Source organism: Pelodiscus sinensis, chromosome Z (genome assembly GCF_052426305.1).
Source record: "Pelodiscus sinensis isolate ZL-2025 chromosome Z, ASM5242630v1, whole genome shotgun sequence".
Lineage (NCBI taxonomy): Eukaryota > Metazoa > Chordata > Testudines > Trionychidae > Pelodiscus > Pelodiscus sinensis.
The window spans coordinates 33,064,186-33,085,789 of record NC_143085.1 but is presented as its reverse complement, the minus strand read 5'-3'; the positions used below and the strand labels follow the sequence as shown (position 1 = coordinate 33,085,789).

General features: G+C 39.7%; 1 protein-coding gene across 5 annotated transcripts in view; it reads left to right on the top strand.

Moving 5' to 3' along the window:
• HECTD4 (HECT domain E3 ubiquitin protein ligase 4) overlaps positions 1-21,604 on the top strand; it is a 146,356-nt gene that overhangs the window by 50,129 nt on the left and 74,623 nt on the right. For 2 of the 5 annotated variants that reach the window (XM_075898744.2, XM_014572912.4), the window contains exons 15-24: positions 6,389-6,494; positions 7,213-7,333; positions 8,375-8,503; positions 9,663-9,787; positions 11,490-11,643; positions 13,636-13,736; positions 15,220-15,418; positions 16,811-16,930; positions 18,155-18,259; positions 19,098-19,261. In XM_075898744.2, the coding sequence (XP_075754859.2) occupies positions 6,389-6,494; positions 7,213-7,333; positions 8,375-8,503; positions 9,663-9,787; positions 11,490-11,643; positions 13,636-13,736; positions 15,220-15,418; positions 16,811-16,930; positions 18,155-18,259; positions 19,098-19,261 (1,324 nt within the window). The other 3 variants (XM_075898747.2, XM_075898745.2, XM_075898746.2) reach the window with 3 other exon arrangements.

The window sequence follows — 21,604 nt, the reverse complement described above, 5'->3', positions numbered from 1 at the left end:
ATCATCCCCGAATGGAGGCTACAAAAGCAGATCAGGTGCAAGCTGAAGGTTCAAGATCAAAAGGACCCCATTAAGCATGACCACTTCCAAGCATTCATAGAAAAAAAGCTTTCATCTGAATTTCTGGAAGAAACTGAGGAACATTGGAGCCAGCTGAAAGCAGCAATCATCCGTGCCTGTGAAGAAACCATAGGCTCCCAAATGAGAAAACATCAGGATTTGTCAGATGAGAAGAATGATGTTGCAAACAAGCAACTCATCAATGAGAAGAGAATGGCATTTCATGCTTGGCAGAATGATATAAATTGCAAGACAAAGAGAGAAGCCCATGCTAAGGCAAGGGTGGATGTCCAATGTAAAACCAGAGAATTTAAGAATAAATGGTAGACTGAGAGAATGCAAGAATTCCAAAATTTTATGTATATCCATAATACACCTCGTTTCTTTAATGCCATTAAGGTTTTTTATGGGCCAGCTTGTCATGGCATGAACCCCCTTCACTCTGAGGATGGAACCACAGTAAGGATAGCACAGTCAATTAACCGATAAGCAAATAGTTAATGCTATATAATGCTACAGACTACATGCATTCTTTCCTTCTTCCCCCTGCCAGCATATTTGTTAGCAGGCTGGCTAGCAGCCCCGACTCAATTCTGGCTCGCACTGGATCCGAGACATAACTATGCTGCATCCCTGCATTTAAAGTGTAGTAGGAGCCAGGTGGGCAGGCAGCCCAGCTCGTACTGGGTCCAGGAGATCAGCCCTTCCTGCTGCCCCCTCCCGCCAGCGGATGGGGGCTGCTGCCAGCCTGTGCTGTTGCCTCTCTATCACAGACCATAGAGCGGGGCAACAGGCAGCCAGTCCACAAGAGGAGCTGTTTTTTAAACTGGCTCCCCTCACAGGCCACCTTCCACCTGGCACCCCATGCTGCTGCCTCTGAGTGTCAGGGGGCTCCTCAGAAGTGGGACTAGAGCGCCCTGGCTGCCAGCCTCACCCACAAGGATTATAGAATAGTAGAGTAACCGATAAGAATTCATTAGGTTATTTGACTATTCAATTAACCGATATTTAACATCCCTAAACCACACTTTTGAAGGACAACAAAGCCAATATTTTTACCTGAAAAGAACATTTTGAATATCTTAATAGTATCTCCATGGTTGCAAATGAAGTTCTTGAGCATGTCCCCCAACAATCTTCTATGAATGAGCTTGGAGACCCTTCTAATTTGCTTGAGGCATACAGTGCTATCAAGCAGATGAAGAACCAGAAGGCAGAAGGTCCAGATGATATCCCTGCTGAAATGTTTAAAGATGGTGGACCAGAGTCAATTTGGCAGCTCAGCCTGCTTATCCATAACATTTGGACAAAAGAGGAGATACTCAGTGAATTGAGGGATGTCTTGATTGCAACCCTCTTTAAGAAAGGGGGATAAAGCAGACAGTGGGAACTATTGTGGTAGCTCTCTCCACGCTGTTGCAGGCATAGTTCTGGCCTGGGTCCTTGCAACCCTTCTCCCACCTCTGTGGGAAGAAATGTTGTTGGCGTCACAGGCTGGTTTCTGACCATGTCACAGAACTGCGGATATAATCTTCATTGCACAGCAGTGGCAAGAAAAGTGTTGGGAGCAAAGCCAGCCACTGTCCATGGCTTTTATTGATCCAACTAAAGCCTTTGACTCAGTAAATTGCCGTGCCCTCTGGACTGTACTTTCGAAGATTGGATGTACTAATAAATACATCAGTGTTCTAAAATTGCTTCATGACAACATGAAAGTGACTGTCTGAGCAGCACTGGCTCCCAAAGTGAATCTTTCAAAGTACAAACAGGAGTCAGACAGTGCTGTATCATCGCTTCAGTCATGTTTATGGTCTTGATTGACATCATTTTTATCCTAATTGCTGGGAAGCTCCCAGCTGGCATTGAAATCTTTTACAGAATGGATGGAAAGCTATTTAGGCTTAGCAGACTGAAAGCTAAAAGTAAGATTTCCACCACATCTATTGTAGAACTTCAGTATGCTGATGACAATGCAGTTTTTGCCCACTCTGAGAGAGATCTTCAGGCTATCCTGAATGTGTTCGCTAATGCTCACACATGTCTTGGTCTCACTCACAACATCAAGAAAACCGAAGTGCTCCATTAGCCCTCTCCAAATGAGGTATTATGTGACCCATCTATTAAAATCAATGGAGAGACACTGGAGAATGATGATAATTTTCTCTACCTTGAAAGTTATTTTTCATCCAAGGCAGATATTGACAGATGTAGAAATCCAACATCATCTGAGCTGTGCCAGTGAAGCCTTGCTTGTTTATAGCACAGGGTTTTTTAAGATTGAGACATTTAAACCAACAACAAGCTTCTCATCTATCAAGCCATTATTCTCCCAATACTGTTGTATGGACTAAAACCTGGACAGCCTATAGATATCACTGGAAATTCCTTGAGAGGTATCATGAATGCTGCCTTCACAAGATCTTGAAGATGAAATGGGAAGACAGATGCATTAACATCAGTCTTCTAGAAGTGGTAAAGACCATCAGTATTGAGACAATGATAATCTGTCAGCAACTTTGCTGGACTGGTCGTATTGTTTGGATGCCAGACCGTCACCTCCCAAAACAGGTCCTATTTTCTCAGCTGAAAGAAGGTTACTGTAACGTAGGAGGAAAATGGAAGCTTTGTAAGGACTTGCTAAAGGATAACATAAGGAAGTGCAGCATTGACGTTGACACTTGGGAGACATTCCCCCAGGATCACTTGAAATGGAGATAAGTCCTACGCAATGACTCCCTGCATTTTGAATTTGCCCACCAACAAGCTGAGAAGGAGAAGAGATGCATGAGGCAGGGGAGATTGGCTTCTAGTCATGGTCAGCAGCCTTCTGATATACCTGGAAACATCTGTCCTCACTCTAATAGAACTTGTGGTTCAAGGATAGACCACGTATCAGCCACCTGAGGGTCCACAACTCCCTTGGAAGATGATCATACGTGGCAACCAGAGATTACCCATCATATCAGTTGTATAGGAGCTCCTGAAAATAACAGATGTTGATGAAGAGCAAACAGCTTTGTGAGAGGTGCACTTGATTTTAAGGAGAGAGACAGCTTCTTTAGTTGCCCAATCAAGAAATCTGGCATCAAAACACTTGCTGACATGGTTAAGAACAACAAATTCAAAGGAGGGGCAATCACAGCTGATATCAGTTTTCCATAGACCCTTGACTATAGCAAGATGCAATGATGTTTCAACAGCAACTATTCTCAATCACCTATTGAAACCTGTGCCTTTGGCCTGCTGATGTAACAATAAAAAAAACTGACAAAGATGAATTAGGGTATCAGCTGTGAAATCAAGCTAGAATGAGCTAAGAGTATGCAGTGAAGAAACAATAGTGTACATCCAAGATGACATAGCTGTAATGCAAATGACTGAAGACAAATTACACTAATTGGATAAATGGACTACTGAGTATTTGAGGCAAGTCCAAAAAGGATTTAGCAAAGCTAATTCTGTAATTGAACTCAGTTACTGTTGTCCTGTTTGTCACACTGTACAAATTGCAGAAAGACAGCGCTGGTCAGGATTTAAGGATTGCTGCAAGAAATCCCAGGTGAATGGATATCCTGTGCTGCTTTGAAAAAAGTTTCTAAAGTTTTGCATCCAATAAGCATCACTTGTAAAATTTCTGTATGAATTGCATGGCTCAAAATCTACCTGGGAATGTAGGAGCACACCACACAGTCCTTCTTGACTGAGACTTTTCCAGTGGTGAAGGAGCCAAGTCCCTCATCAGTAGAGGTATTGAAGAAGCCCAGGACTTGTACAGTACTCAAGATGAAATAGACACAAGGATGCTTCTGCATGCACCTATATTTGAATCTCTTGGTATCAAAGAATCCATAGTAATTAGGTCACCTGATACAGAAATTTTCATCCGGGCTGTTTTCTACTTTCCAAAAAACAGAGAACACACAGATATTTTGTGGATTGAAGCACATACTGAACCCAACTGAGAAGTGTTGCTTCATACCCTTCTTTGATAGATAATGAGTCTTGTGGATAAGGGAGAAGCGGTGGATGTGGTATACCTAGACTTTTATTAAGGCGTTTGATATGGTCTCGCATAATATTCTTATCAATAAACTAGGCAAATACAACTTAGATGGGACTGCTATAAGGTGGGTGCATAACTGTCTGGATAACAGTACTCAGAGAGTAGTTATTAATGGTTCACAATCCTGCTGGAAAGGTATAACAAGTGGGGTTCTGCAGGGATCTGTTTTGGGGCAGGCTCTGTTCAATATCTTCATCAACGATTTAGATATTGTCATGGAAAGTACGCTTATTAAGTTTGCAGATGATACCAAGCTGGGAGGGGTTGCGACTGTTCTGGAGGATAGAGTCATAATTCAAAATGATCTGGACAAATTGGAGAAATGGTCTGAGGTAAACAGGATGAAGTTTAATAAAGACAAATGTAAAGTGTTCCACTTAGGAAGGAACAATAAGTTTCACACATACAGAATGGGAAGCGACTGTCTAGGAAGGAGTACGGCAGAAAGAGATCTAAGGGTTATAGTGGACCACAAGCTAACTATGAGTCAGCAGTGTGATGCTGTTGCAAAAAAAGCAAACATGATTCTGGGATGCATTAACAGGTGTGTTGTGAGCAAGACATAAGAAGTCATTCTTCCGCTCTTCTCTGCGCTGGTTAGGCCTCAGTTAGAGTATTGTGTCCAGTTCTGGGCACTGCATTTCAAGAAAGATGTGGAGAAATTGGAGAGGATCCAGAGAAGAACAACGAGAATGATTAAAGGTCTAGAGAACATGACCTATGAAGGAAGGCTGAAAGAATTGGGTTTGTTTAGTTTAGAAAAGAGAAGATTGAGGGGGGGACATGATAGCCGTTTTCAGGTATCTAAAAAGGTGTCATAAGAAGGAGGGAGAAAACTTGTTCATCTTGGCCTGTGAGGATAGAACAAGAAGCAATGGGCTTAAACTGCAGCAAGGAAGATTTAGGTTGGACTTTAAGAAAAAGTTCCTAACTGTCAGGGTAGTTAAACACTGGAATAAATTGCCCAGGGAGGTTGTGGAATACCCATCTCTGGAGATATTTAAGAGTAGGTTAGATAAATGTCAATCAGGGATGGTCTAGACAGTATTTGATCTTGCCATGGGGGTAAGGGACTGGACTCGATGACCTCTCGAGGTCCCTTCCATTCCTAGTATTCTATGTTTCTATGTAAGCTGTGATGCACATACACTCTTTAATAGGATGACTTTGTGTAATCCCTATATGATGCTCAGAAAAAAAAAATTGTTCAATGACGTCAAAACAAAGGGAGCTTACATTTCAGAGATCTTGCCAAATTGGAAGAGTATATTGGACAGGTCAGTTTTTTCAGCAAGGAAGTTGATAGCTTTGCTATGGTCAGAATAAGAAAGAAAAGACACACAGAGTCCTGAATTGTGCCTCAATCTAGTTGTCAAAAAGGACAAGTTATTGACCAAACTCTCACCACGTGAGGATAGTTTTGAAGAGCTTGTCAAAAAAACATCTTGGCAAACAAAGATTTGATGTCTGCACATAAGTAACCAGATGGTGGATCACTGCAACATGGATGGAAAAACATGGATGATGAGTTCTTCCTGTATTCGTCATGGGTCTAATGGCATCTGAGCTTCTATAAGACCTTATTTTTACCAGTAGGGATCATTACACTGACAGCTGTCTACATGTAGCTATCATCTTCTCTGCATGGACCCATTTACATGCCAAAGCAGTAAAGACTATTGTAACCCATTCACTCTCAGCAGGGACCATAGTAATGAGGATGATAACTAAAAATGTCAGTAGTGTGATTACATTTCAATGTCATCTGTACAAATGTATTATTAGATTTTGTTTTAGCCTTTAGATTGTTTGTGATGCTTTCAGGTCACAAAGAAATTCAGTGTTACGTCTTGAAATAATACCTAGGGTCTTAAAAGTATTTTCAATCATTTTTATTGTTTAAAGTAACATGTTGCTGGTGTCATTGGTTATTTCTATTTCTGTGGTAATGGCACCACTTGACAATGCCAATCATACCTTATTTTAAAAATAGATATAATTAGGCTGGATATACATGCAAGTGGAGAGGGTCCATTGTTGACTGCATTGGTGGTATCTGCCACTAAATGTAAAATCTGTCATCTCAGAATTTAAAGTAGTAATGCATCTGCAATAACTCCCAAAATACTTGTATGTCTGTGGAGAATTACAGTTAATTGTAAGTATAGTTACTTTTTGTTGGTAGTGTAGGTTCAGCAATGTTTTTTATGAAAGAATAAAAAATTGTATCTGAAAAATGTAAAACAAACTGTTCTGCCGTTGTAGGAGAAAGAAATAGTGGGCTCTCTCAACTTCGTGATGTGATCCTCAATAGTTTAGCTGAACAGCTTCAGAACAACAGATTTGGAAGTGAAGATGATGATCATTACAGGTGAAGTGAAATAACACAATGGTTGCTCTCAGTTTGGTAAACTGAACTACTTGCTTCCTAAACAACTTGTTCCCTTTGTTACTGCACTTTGAGCTAATGCCAGTCTTGTGTACATACTGTACCTTTTTTTCAAGAGCACTGAATTCCTTTGGTGGTTTGAGAGACAATGAAATTTTTTGAAGTTTCTGTAGAACCACATACATGGTTTGGAGGAGATTGTCATGAATTGCCAGATAGTTAAATGAGAGCAGATGATGTTATATAATCTAACACTGCTCTCCATGTTACTGTGTTTTAAGTGTCACTCTTCAGAACTAAGACTATCATCCTGGAGAAGCTCTAATGTTTATTTAAAGATTGAAGTTCGGAATGGGTTTCTTTTTATTAAAAAAGAAGGCTTCACTTGATGTGGACTCTCTGGAGGTACAGTGAGCAAAATTAATGCAGAGTATACTGATATTTTAAACAAGCCAGAGTTATATCTATCTTCTATTATATTGTGGTAAGAGGCATATTTTTTCAAACATCTTTGCTATCAGAGTGCTTTGGTTAAGCCTATTTGTGCTTGAAAATCTCTGAAGCAGTCATTCAGTCAGTGTATCCTAATTTGTAATATGGTTTTTCAAGACTTTTTCAGGTGTCTTGAATGTGTCAATCATGAATTTTCTTTAATTATAAATCATGAACATCTCCTAATTTCTTTCCTGCATTTTTAAAGACTAAACGATGAGCTTTTGCACTACATTCTCAAGATTGTTGTTCGAGAATCTTGCATCTTAATCACCAAGTGCCAAACTGTATCTAAAGATGACTTTCAAAGACTTCTTTCAACCGTGCCTGTAAGTAAAATGTATTTTTTTAAAATACTCAATTTTCTCAAGTTTTCTTAAGTATAATGAATCCAATAATGTAGTCTTGAAAAATAGTATGTGAGGGGCGTTTTCAGAGTATGTTGTTGCAAAAATGAAATCCATTAATATTCCTGAATTAAAATGTTCATGAAGAGAAAGGGGGGCAGAGTTAAAGCAGGGAAAATTGATACATTTTCCCTAACACCTTGCAAGCATACTGTTTCAGTTTTAATATTTGCTTTCATACAGTTTATATTCAAAGTTTTACAGAGTGATTAACAAAATGGATTAGAATGTAGTGAAAGCTCTTTAGAGTTGTGCTTCGTTATGCATTCAAAGAGAGGGGAATACTGTGTGTTCTATGTTGGGAGATGGGTCAAGAGCTGAAACCATTAGGAGTGAAAATTCACATAGATATTCTTATCCAACAGTTAATGAGTAGGAGAACATGAGGTTGCAGCAGTGGGGGAGTAATAAGTGGGATGAGGTTTGGGGATCTGTTGTTTTGAGATTTACTATAGTACTTCAGTATGTTAGTAAAGTCCCTAATTCTCATTTCAGTCTCATTGACCTGCCCTCCTCGGATCTCACACCAAAGACTTTGCGTCTCCTTTCAGCAAAGATTTCATGGTTGAGCTCTGCAGTAAAGACACGTTAAGACTTCATTACTTTACCGTAGACACCACATAACATTTATACACATATACATTTAGTATTTAATTATAACTCATTTTTAAAAATAAATGTAGTGTTTTTGATGCTTCATTCTTTCTAAATTCTTCACACACTTATTAGTTTACAAAGTGTCCCATCTGCAATCATTATGAATTAGTGAGACTCTGCTGTTTCAAAAAGAACTATGTAATTCAGTGCCAATAATATGTTCACTAGAAGGAATTTTGTATCTTTCTTGTACTTTTTTCCCTTGCTTGTTTCCTTTTTTACACTTTAAAAAAACACAAGGATTGCCTGTGCCCAGTCTGATTTAAAGAGTTCAGATAATGTAAAATGTGCTTATTTATATTAAAGGCTGCATCTTCATGCTTGCGATATCTGATGGCGGTACAGAACCACCTTCTGAGTAATACTATTTTGATTAAACCTGATGAGAATGATGACAGTGACAGCTCCTTGCAGGGAGAGACATTGAAGGTACAGGTAAACACCGAGTTTTATTCTAGTACTGTTTTCTACGGCCAGTGTTCTGCTGACAGTTCTTGTGTTTCAGCAGTGTAACTTATTGATAGAATCTGTGTTGTCATTTTTTTTGTTGTGTTCAAGAAGCTATACAGTGGAAGTCAATACGGTCCCATACTTCAGCTAGAATCTGTGATTGTTCTTTGTATAGTTTCCTTTGGCACTGTATTATTACAGTCTGCCAGAATGTCCATTCTAAAATTTGTGAAAGCATTTTGTACTTGTCTGTGAAAGAGTGTAGGGTGTCTTCTGGACTTTATGTATTTTCTTTCATTTCATATTTAGACTAGCTTTGGAATGCAATTTTAGCCAGCATCACGTCTTTAGAGATTTTTATTTGTGCTCCTATAACTTTTGACTTCACTCATAAAATTTTTGCTGGTTTTTAACTACAAAACTCATATGAGGGAATGGTCTTTCCCCCGGTCTCCAAAAGCATGACTTTGCTAATCTTCAGAACCTGCTTGTAGGCCCATCTTGTCTTTCCATGCCATAAAGGAACTGGGGAAAGGGAAATGTGAGATTAGAGGATTATGATGATTTCATTGATTTGATGTTTACATGAACACTATAGCTGGGGTAATGCTGTCAGTAAATAACTGTCAGTTTTGTCCCAAAGCTCAGGTTGTTTTTGTAATTGTTATTTCACTAATTGTATTGCCGATATCATTGGGCTATTTCTGTCTGCTGCTTTTTATAGGCATTTGTAAGCTTGTTATAGAATGCCATTTATGTTCAAGCTTGTTGAGTAATAAATGTTTCAATACTATTGTCTGTCTTTTTCTCTATTCACCCATGTTCTCATTGTTCAATTTCTTTCTACAGTTGTCATCATACCTTCTAGGACATTCTGTCACCATTGCAGTGCGTTGGCTGGCTATTTTCCTGTGCTGAACTGGGGACTTCTTCCTTCCCTAGAAACTGCATGTGCATCCTATGAAATGCACCCAGTTTTTACCAGCACTTTAGGCCTTAGTATTACAAATTAAGTCTTTGATGAATCCATAGGCATGCCAGGTCACATTGTCATTATTTAATTTGGAAACCCATAGTTTAGTTCAGTTGTCAGTTGTTTATTCTCTAGGAATGTAAGTATTATTGTATAACATTTTGTACCTAGGAGCTAAAGACCAGTATTTTGGCTCTTGCTACACAAATCCTGACTGGATGTGACGAAGTTTTAGAAATGCTGCAACAAGTCACTACAGCTCTTATAAACAGCGACATTTCTGACAGAGAGCAGAGGTAAGATGACCTGAATTCATACTTTTAGTCTGAAAAATATGAGCTGCTGCCCACTCTATGTACCACCTTGCTTAGTAAAGGGAAGGTAAAACTATCAGAATTCTTAACTTCCCTTTCTTTTTCTTTTTAATGTAATAAAGTATTGAAGAGCTAGGAACTATTTCTTAATATCAATTATCCTTTGGTATCCCTAAGGCAGTCTTCCTTTGAGAGCTTTGAATCAGGTTTTCCATAAATTGATTTTGGGCTTATTAATAAAATATACAGACGTACAGAAACTCTTCAAAATCACAAAATTTAGCTCTTTAGTTAGTCCAGTTACTTGGCTAAGTACCTTAAACATTATAATAAATGGAGACATTCTTATCCTCCAACACCCTTTGAGAATCAGTCTCATGAGAAATTCTGTAGGTTAGGGCAGGGCTACTCAAAATGTGGCCCGTGGCCTGCTTGTTTGCGGTCTGTGGTGTGTTTTGGGTTTGCGCAGGGCTCACTACGCAGCCCATAGGTGGGATCCTTTGAACATGGCCTCCACTGGGAACTTGCTCCATAACGGCAAGTCAGTATAATGGTCTTCTGTTGATATGCATTTTAGTAGTTCAATTCCAGGACTGTCATTGCTCATTAAAAGTGCTGTCATATGGATGGAAATCGGGTAGATATTGTATTTTATTAATATCAGCAGAACTGACTTAAATGAGGCCTCCATGTTGTGCAGTCTTGCCTTAATCTTTGTATTCATGCCCATCAGCATGAAAGAAGCTATTTGCACATATATTTGCATGTATATGCATCTACACTTAAGTTGCAGCCCTCGGCATGTGCTATGAGTATGATTGTGGTCCCTGCGGCTTCCAAAGTTGAGTAGCCCTGGATTAGGATCTTTATCTCCTGAAGATCTCCTTGACAGCAGTATTTTTTTCAGTCACATTCCTTGGTGATACTCTAATATCCATCATATATTATCAAAGCATCCCCTCTGCTTGCTTGCTTCAGGGAGTAAATGAAAACTGGGACTAGAAAACAAATATATTCCTCAATCTTATTGAGAATTTTAAAAATGTCTCCATTTTGAAAAAGAAAGAGTTAGGCCAAAAAAACTGAAATTTAAAATATCCAGAATAAAAAAGACTTTCTAGAAAAAGTCCTGTTTTAGATTCTAGGCTTTCAGGTATAGGCTTTCTGTTTCTACCCATTGGGTCTGTATCATGTTTTTGGAATATATTCCTTTTAGGGGGGAGGGGCAGGCTACTGTCTTGTCATATTTACAGGCTTGGGTTTTTTTGTGGGTTTTTTGCTCATAGATAGTTTTGGAGACTTATGTCTTATAGTATTTTCTTATCGTAAGGAGTTGTGAACTGGAGCACGGTGTTTACTGTTGTGTTGGTACAATGCATAGCAGAATGGGGCCTTTATCCCCATCAGGGCCTCTGGGCAGTATAGTAAATTAACAATTTAATTATTGTTCAGCAAACAGACTTCTAGAAAAGACCGTGAATCTCATATGTTAGCAAAGATTGTGTGTTCTGTAGATATTAACATAGAAAGGTTTTTCTCAGAACACTTGCACATAAAAATGTACTGCTTGCTCTTGAATTATTTACTTATGCAGTCTAATTTTATATTAAACTAATTGCTTTAAATACAGATAGTAATGGCATTCTGTGAAAAGAATTGTTAGACATTTTGACTCTTGTTGCAGGTTAAAAGGCCTGGAACAAGTTACTAAGGCCACTATGCTTGGTCACCTGCTTCCAGTATTATTGACATCTCTGATGCATCCAAACTTACAGACGCTAACCATGGCCGATGCACTGATGCCTCAGCTGGTACAGCTGGTACTTTATACCAGTCAGGTATAGCCTTTACATTGTGGACTGAAGTATAGATTTTTAAAATAAAATTGGACATATTGATGTTCACCTTACCATTGGTATTCTCATGAAGAATACGAGGGTAAAATAACAAGACTAAAGAATAGTAATTACAGGAAAACCCTGAGATGCGACCACCCGAGTTCTGACCCCCCTGCACTTATAACCATTTTGTAAGTGCGGAAGGGGCCGAAAACCTCCAACTTGCGTCCTCTGCCTGCATTTATGACGGCACACGATGCCTATTGTAAATGAGGGTTTGAGTTACGATGCCCCTAACTTGCGACTCTTCCCCAGGAACTGATCTCGTCACAAATTGGGGGCCACCTGTTGATGTTATCTCTGATCGCTCCGCAAAAGGAGCTATGCTGTTGATGGCGTTCTTCCATAATACCAATACTGATAAAAAATGTGTTATGAACTAATCACTTCTTATTGTTTTGAATCAAAGGGGTCCTTGTGCTATTCACGTACTACGAAACCAATTAAGGTCTAAGTTTTGAAAGGCTCAAGTCCTTACTTCTTCTAGCTCAGGGGTGGTCAAACCTGTGGCTCCTGACAGAACTGGGACAGAACCCGGAACCGCTCCGGACAGCTGCTCTCGTGGCCAAGCCACTGTAAGCTGCATGCGTGCTCACGGCCCGTGCCGTTTCGCTTACAGCCTCCAACGCACTGCATTGTAGCCTGCACGTGCAGGCTAGGTCGCACACAGTGTCCCAGCCTGCACATGCTAGCAGCTGGCCACTGAGTGCGCAGCTGCAACGGTGGGTGGTGGCGCCAGCAGCGGTTCCGGGACCTGGGCATAAGGTTAGTGGGGGAGGGGAATTAGGTTAGAGCAGGGAGGAGAGAGGTGTTTGGCTCTGGGGAGGGGGAGAGGAGAGGGATTGGGTGGGGGGGGGGGGGCCTGTGCGCTTGGTGTGCTGGCCACTCAGCGCACATGCCCCAGTGCATGGAGGGAGACATGTAGCTGCAGTGGCGGCAGCTCCAGGACCCAAGAATTAGTTAGAGCAAGGAAGGGGGGAGTGCCTAGCTTTAGTCTGGGGGAGGGGAACGGAAAAGAGGGGGATTAGGTTTGGCGGGGGGGGGGGTGGAGTGTGCACGGCGTCCCAGCCAGCACATCTCAAGGCCGGCCACTCAGCACACGTGCCCCAGCGCTTGGAGGGAGGCGTGTGCAGCTGTAGTGGCGGTGGCTCCACTTCCAGGACCCGAGAATTAGGTTAGAGTGGGGAGGGGAAAGGGGGATTGATATGGGGGGGACGGTGCCTGGTTCGCAAGGGGGAGAGGATACACTAACAAATTAAGGGAAAACTTATTTTAGTTAGATCACGGGTTCTTAAACATTCATGGTGAGGACCTTATCCTTCAAGAGTTATTAATAAGCCCACTTCCCTTTCACATAGGCAATTTCACAATGTCTCTATGGTAACTACCACAGTTATTTATATAGAAAAGTAATAATAGGAAAGCTAGGGATGTTAGATATTGGGTATTTGAATCCCAGATAGAGGCAGCAGTGCAGGGGGGAGGGGCACCATGCAGCCATTGCAGGGGGGAACTAGTTTTTAAGCTGGCTCCTAGCACCAGCTCCTGCTTCTACCCCCAACTTGCTGCCTCTGATACAGCAGCATTGACATCTCTAAAGAAAAACATTTAATTTATTTTTAGCTTTTTTTTTTTTTTTTTTTTTTAAATAAAAAGTGATTTAGATACTAGAAACAATCTGGCGATTAGGTGGCATGTTTCCAGTCACTTCTCTGCACACCATCAGCAAGTGGTCCATGGATCACAGTTCTATAACAGTTGCTTGTCTACTACTAGTAACAGAGTCTTGAAGTAACTAGTAACAGAGTCTTGTGCCCCGCCCAGCATAAGTAACAATGCAGCGTTAATATTAACAAGCTTCAGAAAGGTACACGGTTCTTACAGTGAAATATGATGTGTATGTGCTGCTAAAGTTGTTTGTGTTTGTTGCAGACGGCCTTGTTGCTTAAAACCCAGTGTCCAGTTTTCTCAGAGGTGGGCAGTTCCCCCAGCAGTACAGCAGAGCAAAAGGGCAAGCTGTTCCCTGATGAGAGGTGATTGCCCCTTACTCCCAATATTTAATATTTTTCTATTAAAAGCAATGAGGAGTCTGTGACACTTGAGAGACTATCAGATTTATTAGGACATGAGCCTTTGTGGGTAAAACCCACTTCATCAGATGAATTGGAGTGGAAGTTAAAGGCAGGGGTATATATAAGAAGGAAGTCCTCATTTTTTAATTATGTTGTTCCTAGCCTGACCATTGCTAGAGTGACTCATAGAAGCAAGGATCTTGAAAAGTCAGCATTACAGTAGTCCGAATCTACAAAGCAATTTTATATAACGAGACTTTATGAAAGTATGTTTATTTTTGGAAAAAAATTCCATAGAGTTGAAAGTTGAGTCTAATAGAAAGCTTAGATGAAGTATAAGTATACATGTGTGTTCTCTCTAGCTTTTGGAAAGAATTTCTTCATGCTTGAGCCCAAGTCAATGTATAGATTCTTAGCTTTATAACAAACTTATTTCCTGTAGCAGCATAGGGTATTTTAAATTGTGATTTTTAAGAAGTAAACGAGTAAGGTGTAATTTATGTCTAGTCCTGGTTTTAAATCAGGGGTGGGGAACCTCAGGCCCAGGGGCCAGATATAGCGCCCAGCTTGCTTGCATCCAGCTCCCGAAGGTTTCCCCCAGTATTGGGGAGCCCACAATGGTGCTCCAGTCCTCTGTAGGTCTGGAGCACACAAAATCTACTAGCTTGGGGCTCCCAACGCTCTGTTGTATAAGGCGATATGGGGAGTGCCTTTTTCCTTCTTGGGGGGCCAGATTACTGAGGGTTTGAGGGGGTTGCTTCTCACTTGTGCATGGCCCCCGACTTTTTTTTTCTGTGGGTCAGTGGCTCCCGACCCAAAAAAGGTTCCCCAGCCCTGTTTAAAATCTTAGGTCACAAATGTAAAGACTATCGTCTCAACTTAAATCCAGTTATCACATGAAAGTTTTATTTAATGTCACATTCAGCTTTTCAGATTTTCATTTTTTAAGCAGTGGTAGGTTTGAAAACAGTTTTTTGACATATATGAAATGCAACAACTTCCTTTTCACTCCAGAGTTAAACAGATTTGGATACAATTTTACATATATAGTCTATTACGATTTTATCTTTTATCTTCCCCAAAAGGTAGGTGGATTATGTATTAACATTCAGAAACTGGAACCTTTGTGCGGTACAGTACTTTACTTGTTGGATGTAATTTTTTCCAGGTATTTTTAGGTTTCTAAAACTAAAATATCCAAGCTTATTGTTCTAGCTTGACATGTTTTCTTTGTAACGTAAAGATCTCAGGTTATTTAAGATGCCTTTATGCCCTCAACACACATGCTTCTAGTGAATATTTAGACAAATATTTTGTTAGCTGTTAATAACCTGAAGATAGTTATTAGGCTTTCAAAGCATCTTATGTTGGTGGTTGAATATAATAATAAACCTCTATATGTTTACATCTTCAGTACTACCTTCAGTTTTTTCTGTGATTTCAGAATGCTGGAAGAGAAAGAGGAGCCAGGTTTTCTCACTGGCTTGAAGATCCCAGCACCCTGGGCTGCTGGGAAAACTGTAGAAACAGTGCATCCTGTCAGGGACAATTACAAGTTTAAAGAAACTGTACATATCCCAGGAGCCCGCTGTTTATATCTTAGATTTGATAGCAGATGTTCTTCACAGTATGATTATGATAAGGTAAGGAAGAGCCAGTACAGAAACTTCACTATTGTGAGTCTTTCATTAACATTTCTCATTTCATTTCTCATCCATCACACCTTATCAGTAGTGATGAGGATGATGTGATAGGTTTTTACCAACAGCAACACTAACACACTGTAATTTCACAAGATCTGCTTGCCCCTGGGATCCTAGATTTTAGAAATGAAAAGAAATTTTGGAGTAGTAGGTGGTTTTGAATACTTCTCAGGGATGTCAGTCTCCTCTCTTAGCACCTGTAAAATTAGAGTGGATTATGTACAAGAAAATATACAATGCGGGAGGATCTATCATGAAATGGCAGGGGAATGTGACTGGATGAGTTAATATATCTTTTTTATTTCTGATTTCTGGGGGGGATAATTTCTATTATTTTGTTAAACGGTCAGATATGAGCTAAACATTTACAAAGGACCCTTTTAGAATGTAATGTCCAGTGAATATCACTGTTATCTAACAGAAACTTAGTTTATGGATCCTTAAAGAATTAGGTTCCCTGTTGAACTTTTCTTCTAAAGTGCCCAAATGTGGTGGTGGTAATCCAGTAGGAGAAATGTAATAATCCCCAGAAACCCAGACCAGCATTTCCTGCTGACATTCATTTCATGACTCCTTAGATTATTCCTCTTTCTTGTAGAACTTGCTGAGTTCATTCTCCTTGTCTGTCATCCAGTTTTCCTTATTTATTTAACTTTCATTTAATTGTCTCCTTTGTAGATCAGCACAGTTTGTTTAAACTGGGCAGAACTGGAAAGGAAAAGTTTCTGATTATAAATGGCTTGTTTACATGGATTAATATGAATATGCCTCTTCAATTTCAATAACATAGATAATGAAATACCAACCTTATTTTCTGTGTAATCTAAGAGCAATTTATCCTGCTTAGTATTTGTTTCTGTGTGTTCTTTAATATTCTAGTTTGAGTCCTGTGGTACCTAATTTAGACTTCTAGGTTGTCACCAGTAACTTTTAAACACTTAAAACTTTGTGCCTCATCACGTTTCCATTGAACTAATTTACAAATTGTTAACTCCCATTAACTTCAAAAGGAGCAGGATCTGGCCCTTTACTTAGAAACTACATTGGACTCTGTGAGCTAGGAATCTCTTGAGTCCTATTCTGCCACTGACTTCCTGTGTGACCTTGGGCAAGTCACTTAGCCATCTCTGCCTCAGTTTCTCCATCTGTAAAATGGGGATAATAATACTTGCCAGACTGCTTATCTATCTCACAAGGCTATTGTGAGGATTTGTTTCTTAATGTTTGTGAAGCGCTTCGACTTTGTAAAGCACTCTGTAAGTGCTAAGTATTATTATTATTAGATTTTTTGTTTTTCTTTTACAGTCTAACAGTGTATTTTATGTTTTGAAGTTGGTGATCTATGCTGGTCCTAACACAAACAGTAGGAAGGTTGCTGAGTATGGAGGCAATACACTGGGATATGGCAGCCGTAGTGTCTTAGGAACGGGTTGGCCGAAAGACTTAGTGAAGGTACAGTATTACAATCCAACAATATTTCACACAGAAAAATCCCTTTTTGAAAACTGTGTTGAGATTATTTTAAACTCTTATTTTTGTAGCAGTGGAGCCCAAATATTTTAGTGTAAGTTTCTTTGAGAGCACTTGCTAAGATGGTGTTTATATCCTTGGGGAAGGAACTCTTATCCTATGCAACATGACAGCTGCCCATATTTTATAGCAGCATGTCACTTACTTTAGCAAGTAATGACATTCCATGATCAGTGTTTTGTAGGAGAAGCAGGAAAGACATTCAGGAGATGATCATTCCCCATGAGTAAATATGTTGAAGCTTCCTGCTGACCCTGAAGCTGCAAATGGTCTCGAAGGCCATAGGGACATAATTTTAGGACAGCACACAAGCCACTAAAAATATTAAATATTAACAATTTCTCCTCTATCCATTTATCTCATTTTTAAAATTAGTTAATATGGAATTTTAGGGAACATACATTTAACAAGTAGAAGAAATCTGAGATTCTCAGAAATCTCTATCAGAATTGGTGAACTCAGTATGTTCTCTCTGATTTACGTAAAAGATCACTTCCCTGATGTAGTTGTGGTAAAGCATAATCCCCGAGTGCAGTCCTATCTAAAATTTGGTATATACTTGATAAAATGTATAACATTGTCAAAGTAAAGGGAGAGGTGGTTGTTCGGTTAGACAAGCAGTGTACTGATTTGCAACTTGGAAGTTCTAGTCTTGGAAACGCTCTGTTCCAATGGCTCAAATTAGTGTAGATAATGTTGTTTTGCAGAAAGTACAGTTATGTTAGCAGCCACTGCTGTTTATTAAGTTATTTCATTGGTTTCCTCTACTTGAAGAGTTAGCCTACCTTCTTGGCCACAGGAAAGGAACTGGTGATTATTGCCTGTGCTCTCAAAAAATAAAATATTTTAGTGGAAACTTGTCTGCCTGGGTTAGCTATAATTGTAGCTATCGCGACACAGTCTTTCTTTTGCCCACTATAGATAGTGAGCAACAAAATCTAACCAAAGTGTAATCACAAATGGATATTTTCATGAAAAGGGGAAGAGCTTAATTAGCATACATAATTGGAAATAAAAAGATATTTTTAAGAATAAAGCAACTGTCATTATTTTAAAAATTAATCCATAAAATAAGCCAGTATTATTTTTTAAAAGTCCATTTGTCTTGTTTTAACTGTCTTTTCCTCCCTCCCTTTAAAATTTAAGGTGGAAGGGGATACAGTTACCTTCTCCTTTGAAATGAGGAGTGGCCGTGAGCACAACACTCCAGACAAAGCTATGTGGGGCTTTGCTTGCACTGTCCGAGCACAGGTACGGTCATTATGACCAATGTTGTCAAATAGGCTGAATGTGAATTTATATCTGATTTACATTATGCACATTATTTCAAATTAAGAAACAAATCGTGGTTGTACTTTTGAAACAGACCTAAAGGTTGGATGTGGGGTTAAAACTTCAGGATGGCTCTTTCAATGGCCATTTCTTTACAGTGTAAGGGAGCTCTCTCACTTCATTGGCTAGATTTGGTCAGATACACTTTATGGTACAATTAGGCTTTGGGACAGCAGATGACAGTTCTAAGTACTGTGTGTGTGTGAGTGAGAGTGTGAGTGAGAGTGAGATATATATTTTTACGCTGGACTTGGGGAAGACCTCTAAGATATTCATCCTGACTTGTAGGAGATGAGTACAATGAGGGGATTAAGTATCTGCTAGTAAAGTGGAAATCAGAGACGTAAATAATTAATTATGGCTCTAAGACAGAGAAAAAGACCCAATGTGGGAGGAAGGAAACTGAGATCAAGTACTAAGAAGAAAAATGTGTACCACAGTGCCCAAGAGATAAGACAAAATCTGGTCTAAGAGAAGATAAAATGACATTTTCAGGGGTGGTGGATTGTCTCCCCTCAAAAAATTTTTTTAGTCTTTTAGGATTATCTGATTTCCCAGTTTTCTAATCACATGAATTTCAAACTATTCAAATTAAGTTTTCATACAAACTCATTTGTAGTGTTCTATAAATAAAATTGTCAGAGCTTGCTTTATTGTGACACTGTATGATATATGCAAGTCATATTTCGAAGTAGAATGCTTAGAGAGCCACTTTAAAAATAATTAATCGCTTGGTTTATCTCTGTCAATACTGCAGGAGTCTTCAGAAGATGTGTCGGGAGGATTACCATTCTTGGTTGATCTGGCTTTAGGCCTCTCTGTGTTAGCCTGCTCCATGCTAAGGATATTATACAATGGACCAGAAATTACCAAAGATGAGGAAACGTGCCAGGAACTCTTAAGATCTAAACTGTTACAGAGGTAAAAAAAAAAAAAAAAAGGTTGATTTGAATCTGAATTTAATTTAATTTTAATTTAATATAATTGTATGCACTGTAGTTGTGATATAAACATAAGAATGGCCATACTGGGTCAGACCAAAGTTCTGTCTAGCTCAGTATCCTGTCTTTCAACAGTGGCCAGTTCCAGGTTCCCCAGGGGGAATGAACAGAACAGGGAATCATCAAATGATGCTTGTAGTAGTGTTGGTCCCAGATTATTGCAGAGACAAGGTGAGTGAGGTAATATCTCTTATTGGACCAAGTTTTAATGGTGAGAGAGAGAAGCTTAGATCTGAAGAAGACCTCTGTGACTCGAAAGCTGCTCTCTTATCAACAAAAGTTGATCTACTAAAAGATATTGCCTCACCCCCCCTTGTCTTTTTACTTAATTTGCATTTTGAAGCCAGATAGCTTTCAGAAAAAGTTAATTTGCTTCTGTACTTAAGCATGCAGTCATGTATCTGTCTGCTCTACACTTTTATTATTTGTATCCTAGAAGACTTACCTGGTATTTCCTGAGTCCTGCAGGGCAGGATGCTGGCAGGGTGTGAGTGTGTGTGTGTGCAGGAGTCAGGGCAGGGCCTTCGGAAGCAGTGCAGGAGACTGGGGGAGGATATGAGAGTGAGGGTTGATGAGGGATGCAGTGCAGGGAGTCCCTTTTGGCACAGGCCATTTCTCTCTCAAGACCCTCCCCAACCACTAGGGCATTTTCTCTTCCCTCAGCCTACCTCCTAGCCACCAGGGGCCTTTTCTTCTCTCCCACTCCAATGCTTCAGCCAAGGGTCAGGGAAGGGGGGCAAAAGTTTGGGGCAGGAAGGCTATTTACCCAGTGTGCTGGCAGGTAAGATGGCAGAGCCTCAGCCCTCCTGGCCACTCCCTTTGTGGTGTAGCTAGTGGACATTCTGCAGGATAGCTTCCTATAGGGTTGCTGCTCCGAGTGGCCACTTTCATACAGAGTCCCTCCGAACAGCAGCCCCTCCCTTTCCATGTTATGGAAAACTGTCCCGTATCCAGTATTTACAATTGTCATGACACAGCCAAACTCTGACCTTGTTTTAAGTTAGGCGAAGTGGAAGCTGCATAGCAAATTTGGTGGTCCTAGCTCTTTCTGTTTAGGAGGAGTTCTTCAACAAACAGACTCACAGACAGACGCACAATTCTCTAAAATATATGGACATAACTCAGCAGTGCTATTAATTCTGTATAACTATTGCAGGGGAAAGAAATAATCTTAGCAAAAGAAAAAGATCTTTTCCTTACTAGAGCTGAGTGAAAATTGGAAAGTATTCTGTGAAAACTAATTCATATTTTTACAGAAAACTTCCATTCAGCCATGTTTATATCCTTTCTGTATTAACTTTCAGCAAACACTTTAATCACTCAAGCTTTACCAGCTCAAATACTTATGAAAAGTAACTTCTTAGTTCAAACTTTGTAATATTGGCTAGAAGAAAATTTTTGTATCTCATTGTAAACTTCCCAATTTGTGCTCTTAGCCAGTTAAATAAATTGTGGCATTTTGAATGATTTGAGTTTCTTCCAATCACTGCTTGAGTTACAAATATTTCCTTCTAATATAAAAATGGGAAGTTTGTACAGTGTGTGTTTGGTAAGTACGTTATAGCACATATTTTAAAATCAGGTAAAATGAGCATTTGAATAATCTGTAAACATAAAGAATCAGTTTTCTTTCTTGAAGTCAGTGAGTTTCAAAATTGTATAATCTGTTCATGGGTAGTTGAATAGAGAAAAAGGCAAAATCTGTTGAATAAATAAATGTTTGGCTATGCTGGAAGGACGGAAGACACTGAATGTGGTTTAATTAGGCTGCAAATTTATTCTTAAATATTGGGGAGTGCCTGGCATGTAAAAATATACAGTGCCAATAATTCCATAATCATTTACATATACCAATGGGGTGCTGCTGTCATCCCTTCCCCTTCTCCTCAGTCATTCTGCTGTTGGCACCTTGCCGCACCCATCTCTTAAATGAAGATTTGTCTCCCTGTTGTACAGGTCATTGGAGCTCTGACCCCCACTTGGTTTCCATTTCTTTAAAGAATACCTCTTTTAAATCCTTCACCAATTCATTTTATTTGATACTGTATCCGTGGCCTGGATGTCTGCCACAAGGAGGAGCCATGAGTTAACGTGGCTGACTCCCTCGCATACTTAGCCAACTTTGTAGACGTCAGCCAACACATCTGCTCCCAAGTCTCTGAATAATGTTTGTATCCCATATACTGTGGCCAGGTGAGATATTATCAGCATTCCTATCTCCCATTCCTGTACCTTCTCACCTTGTTGACTGGAAGGCACTTTG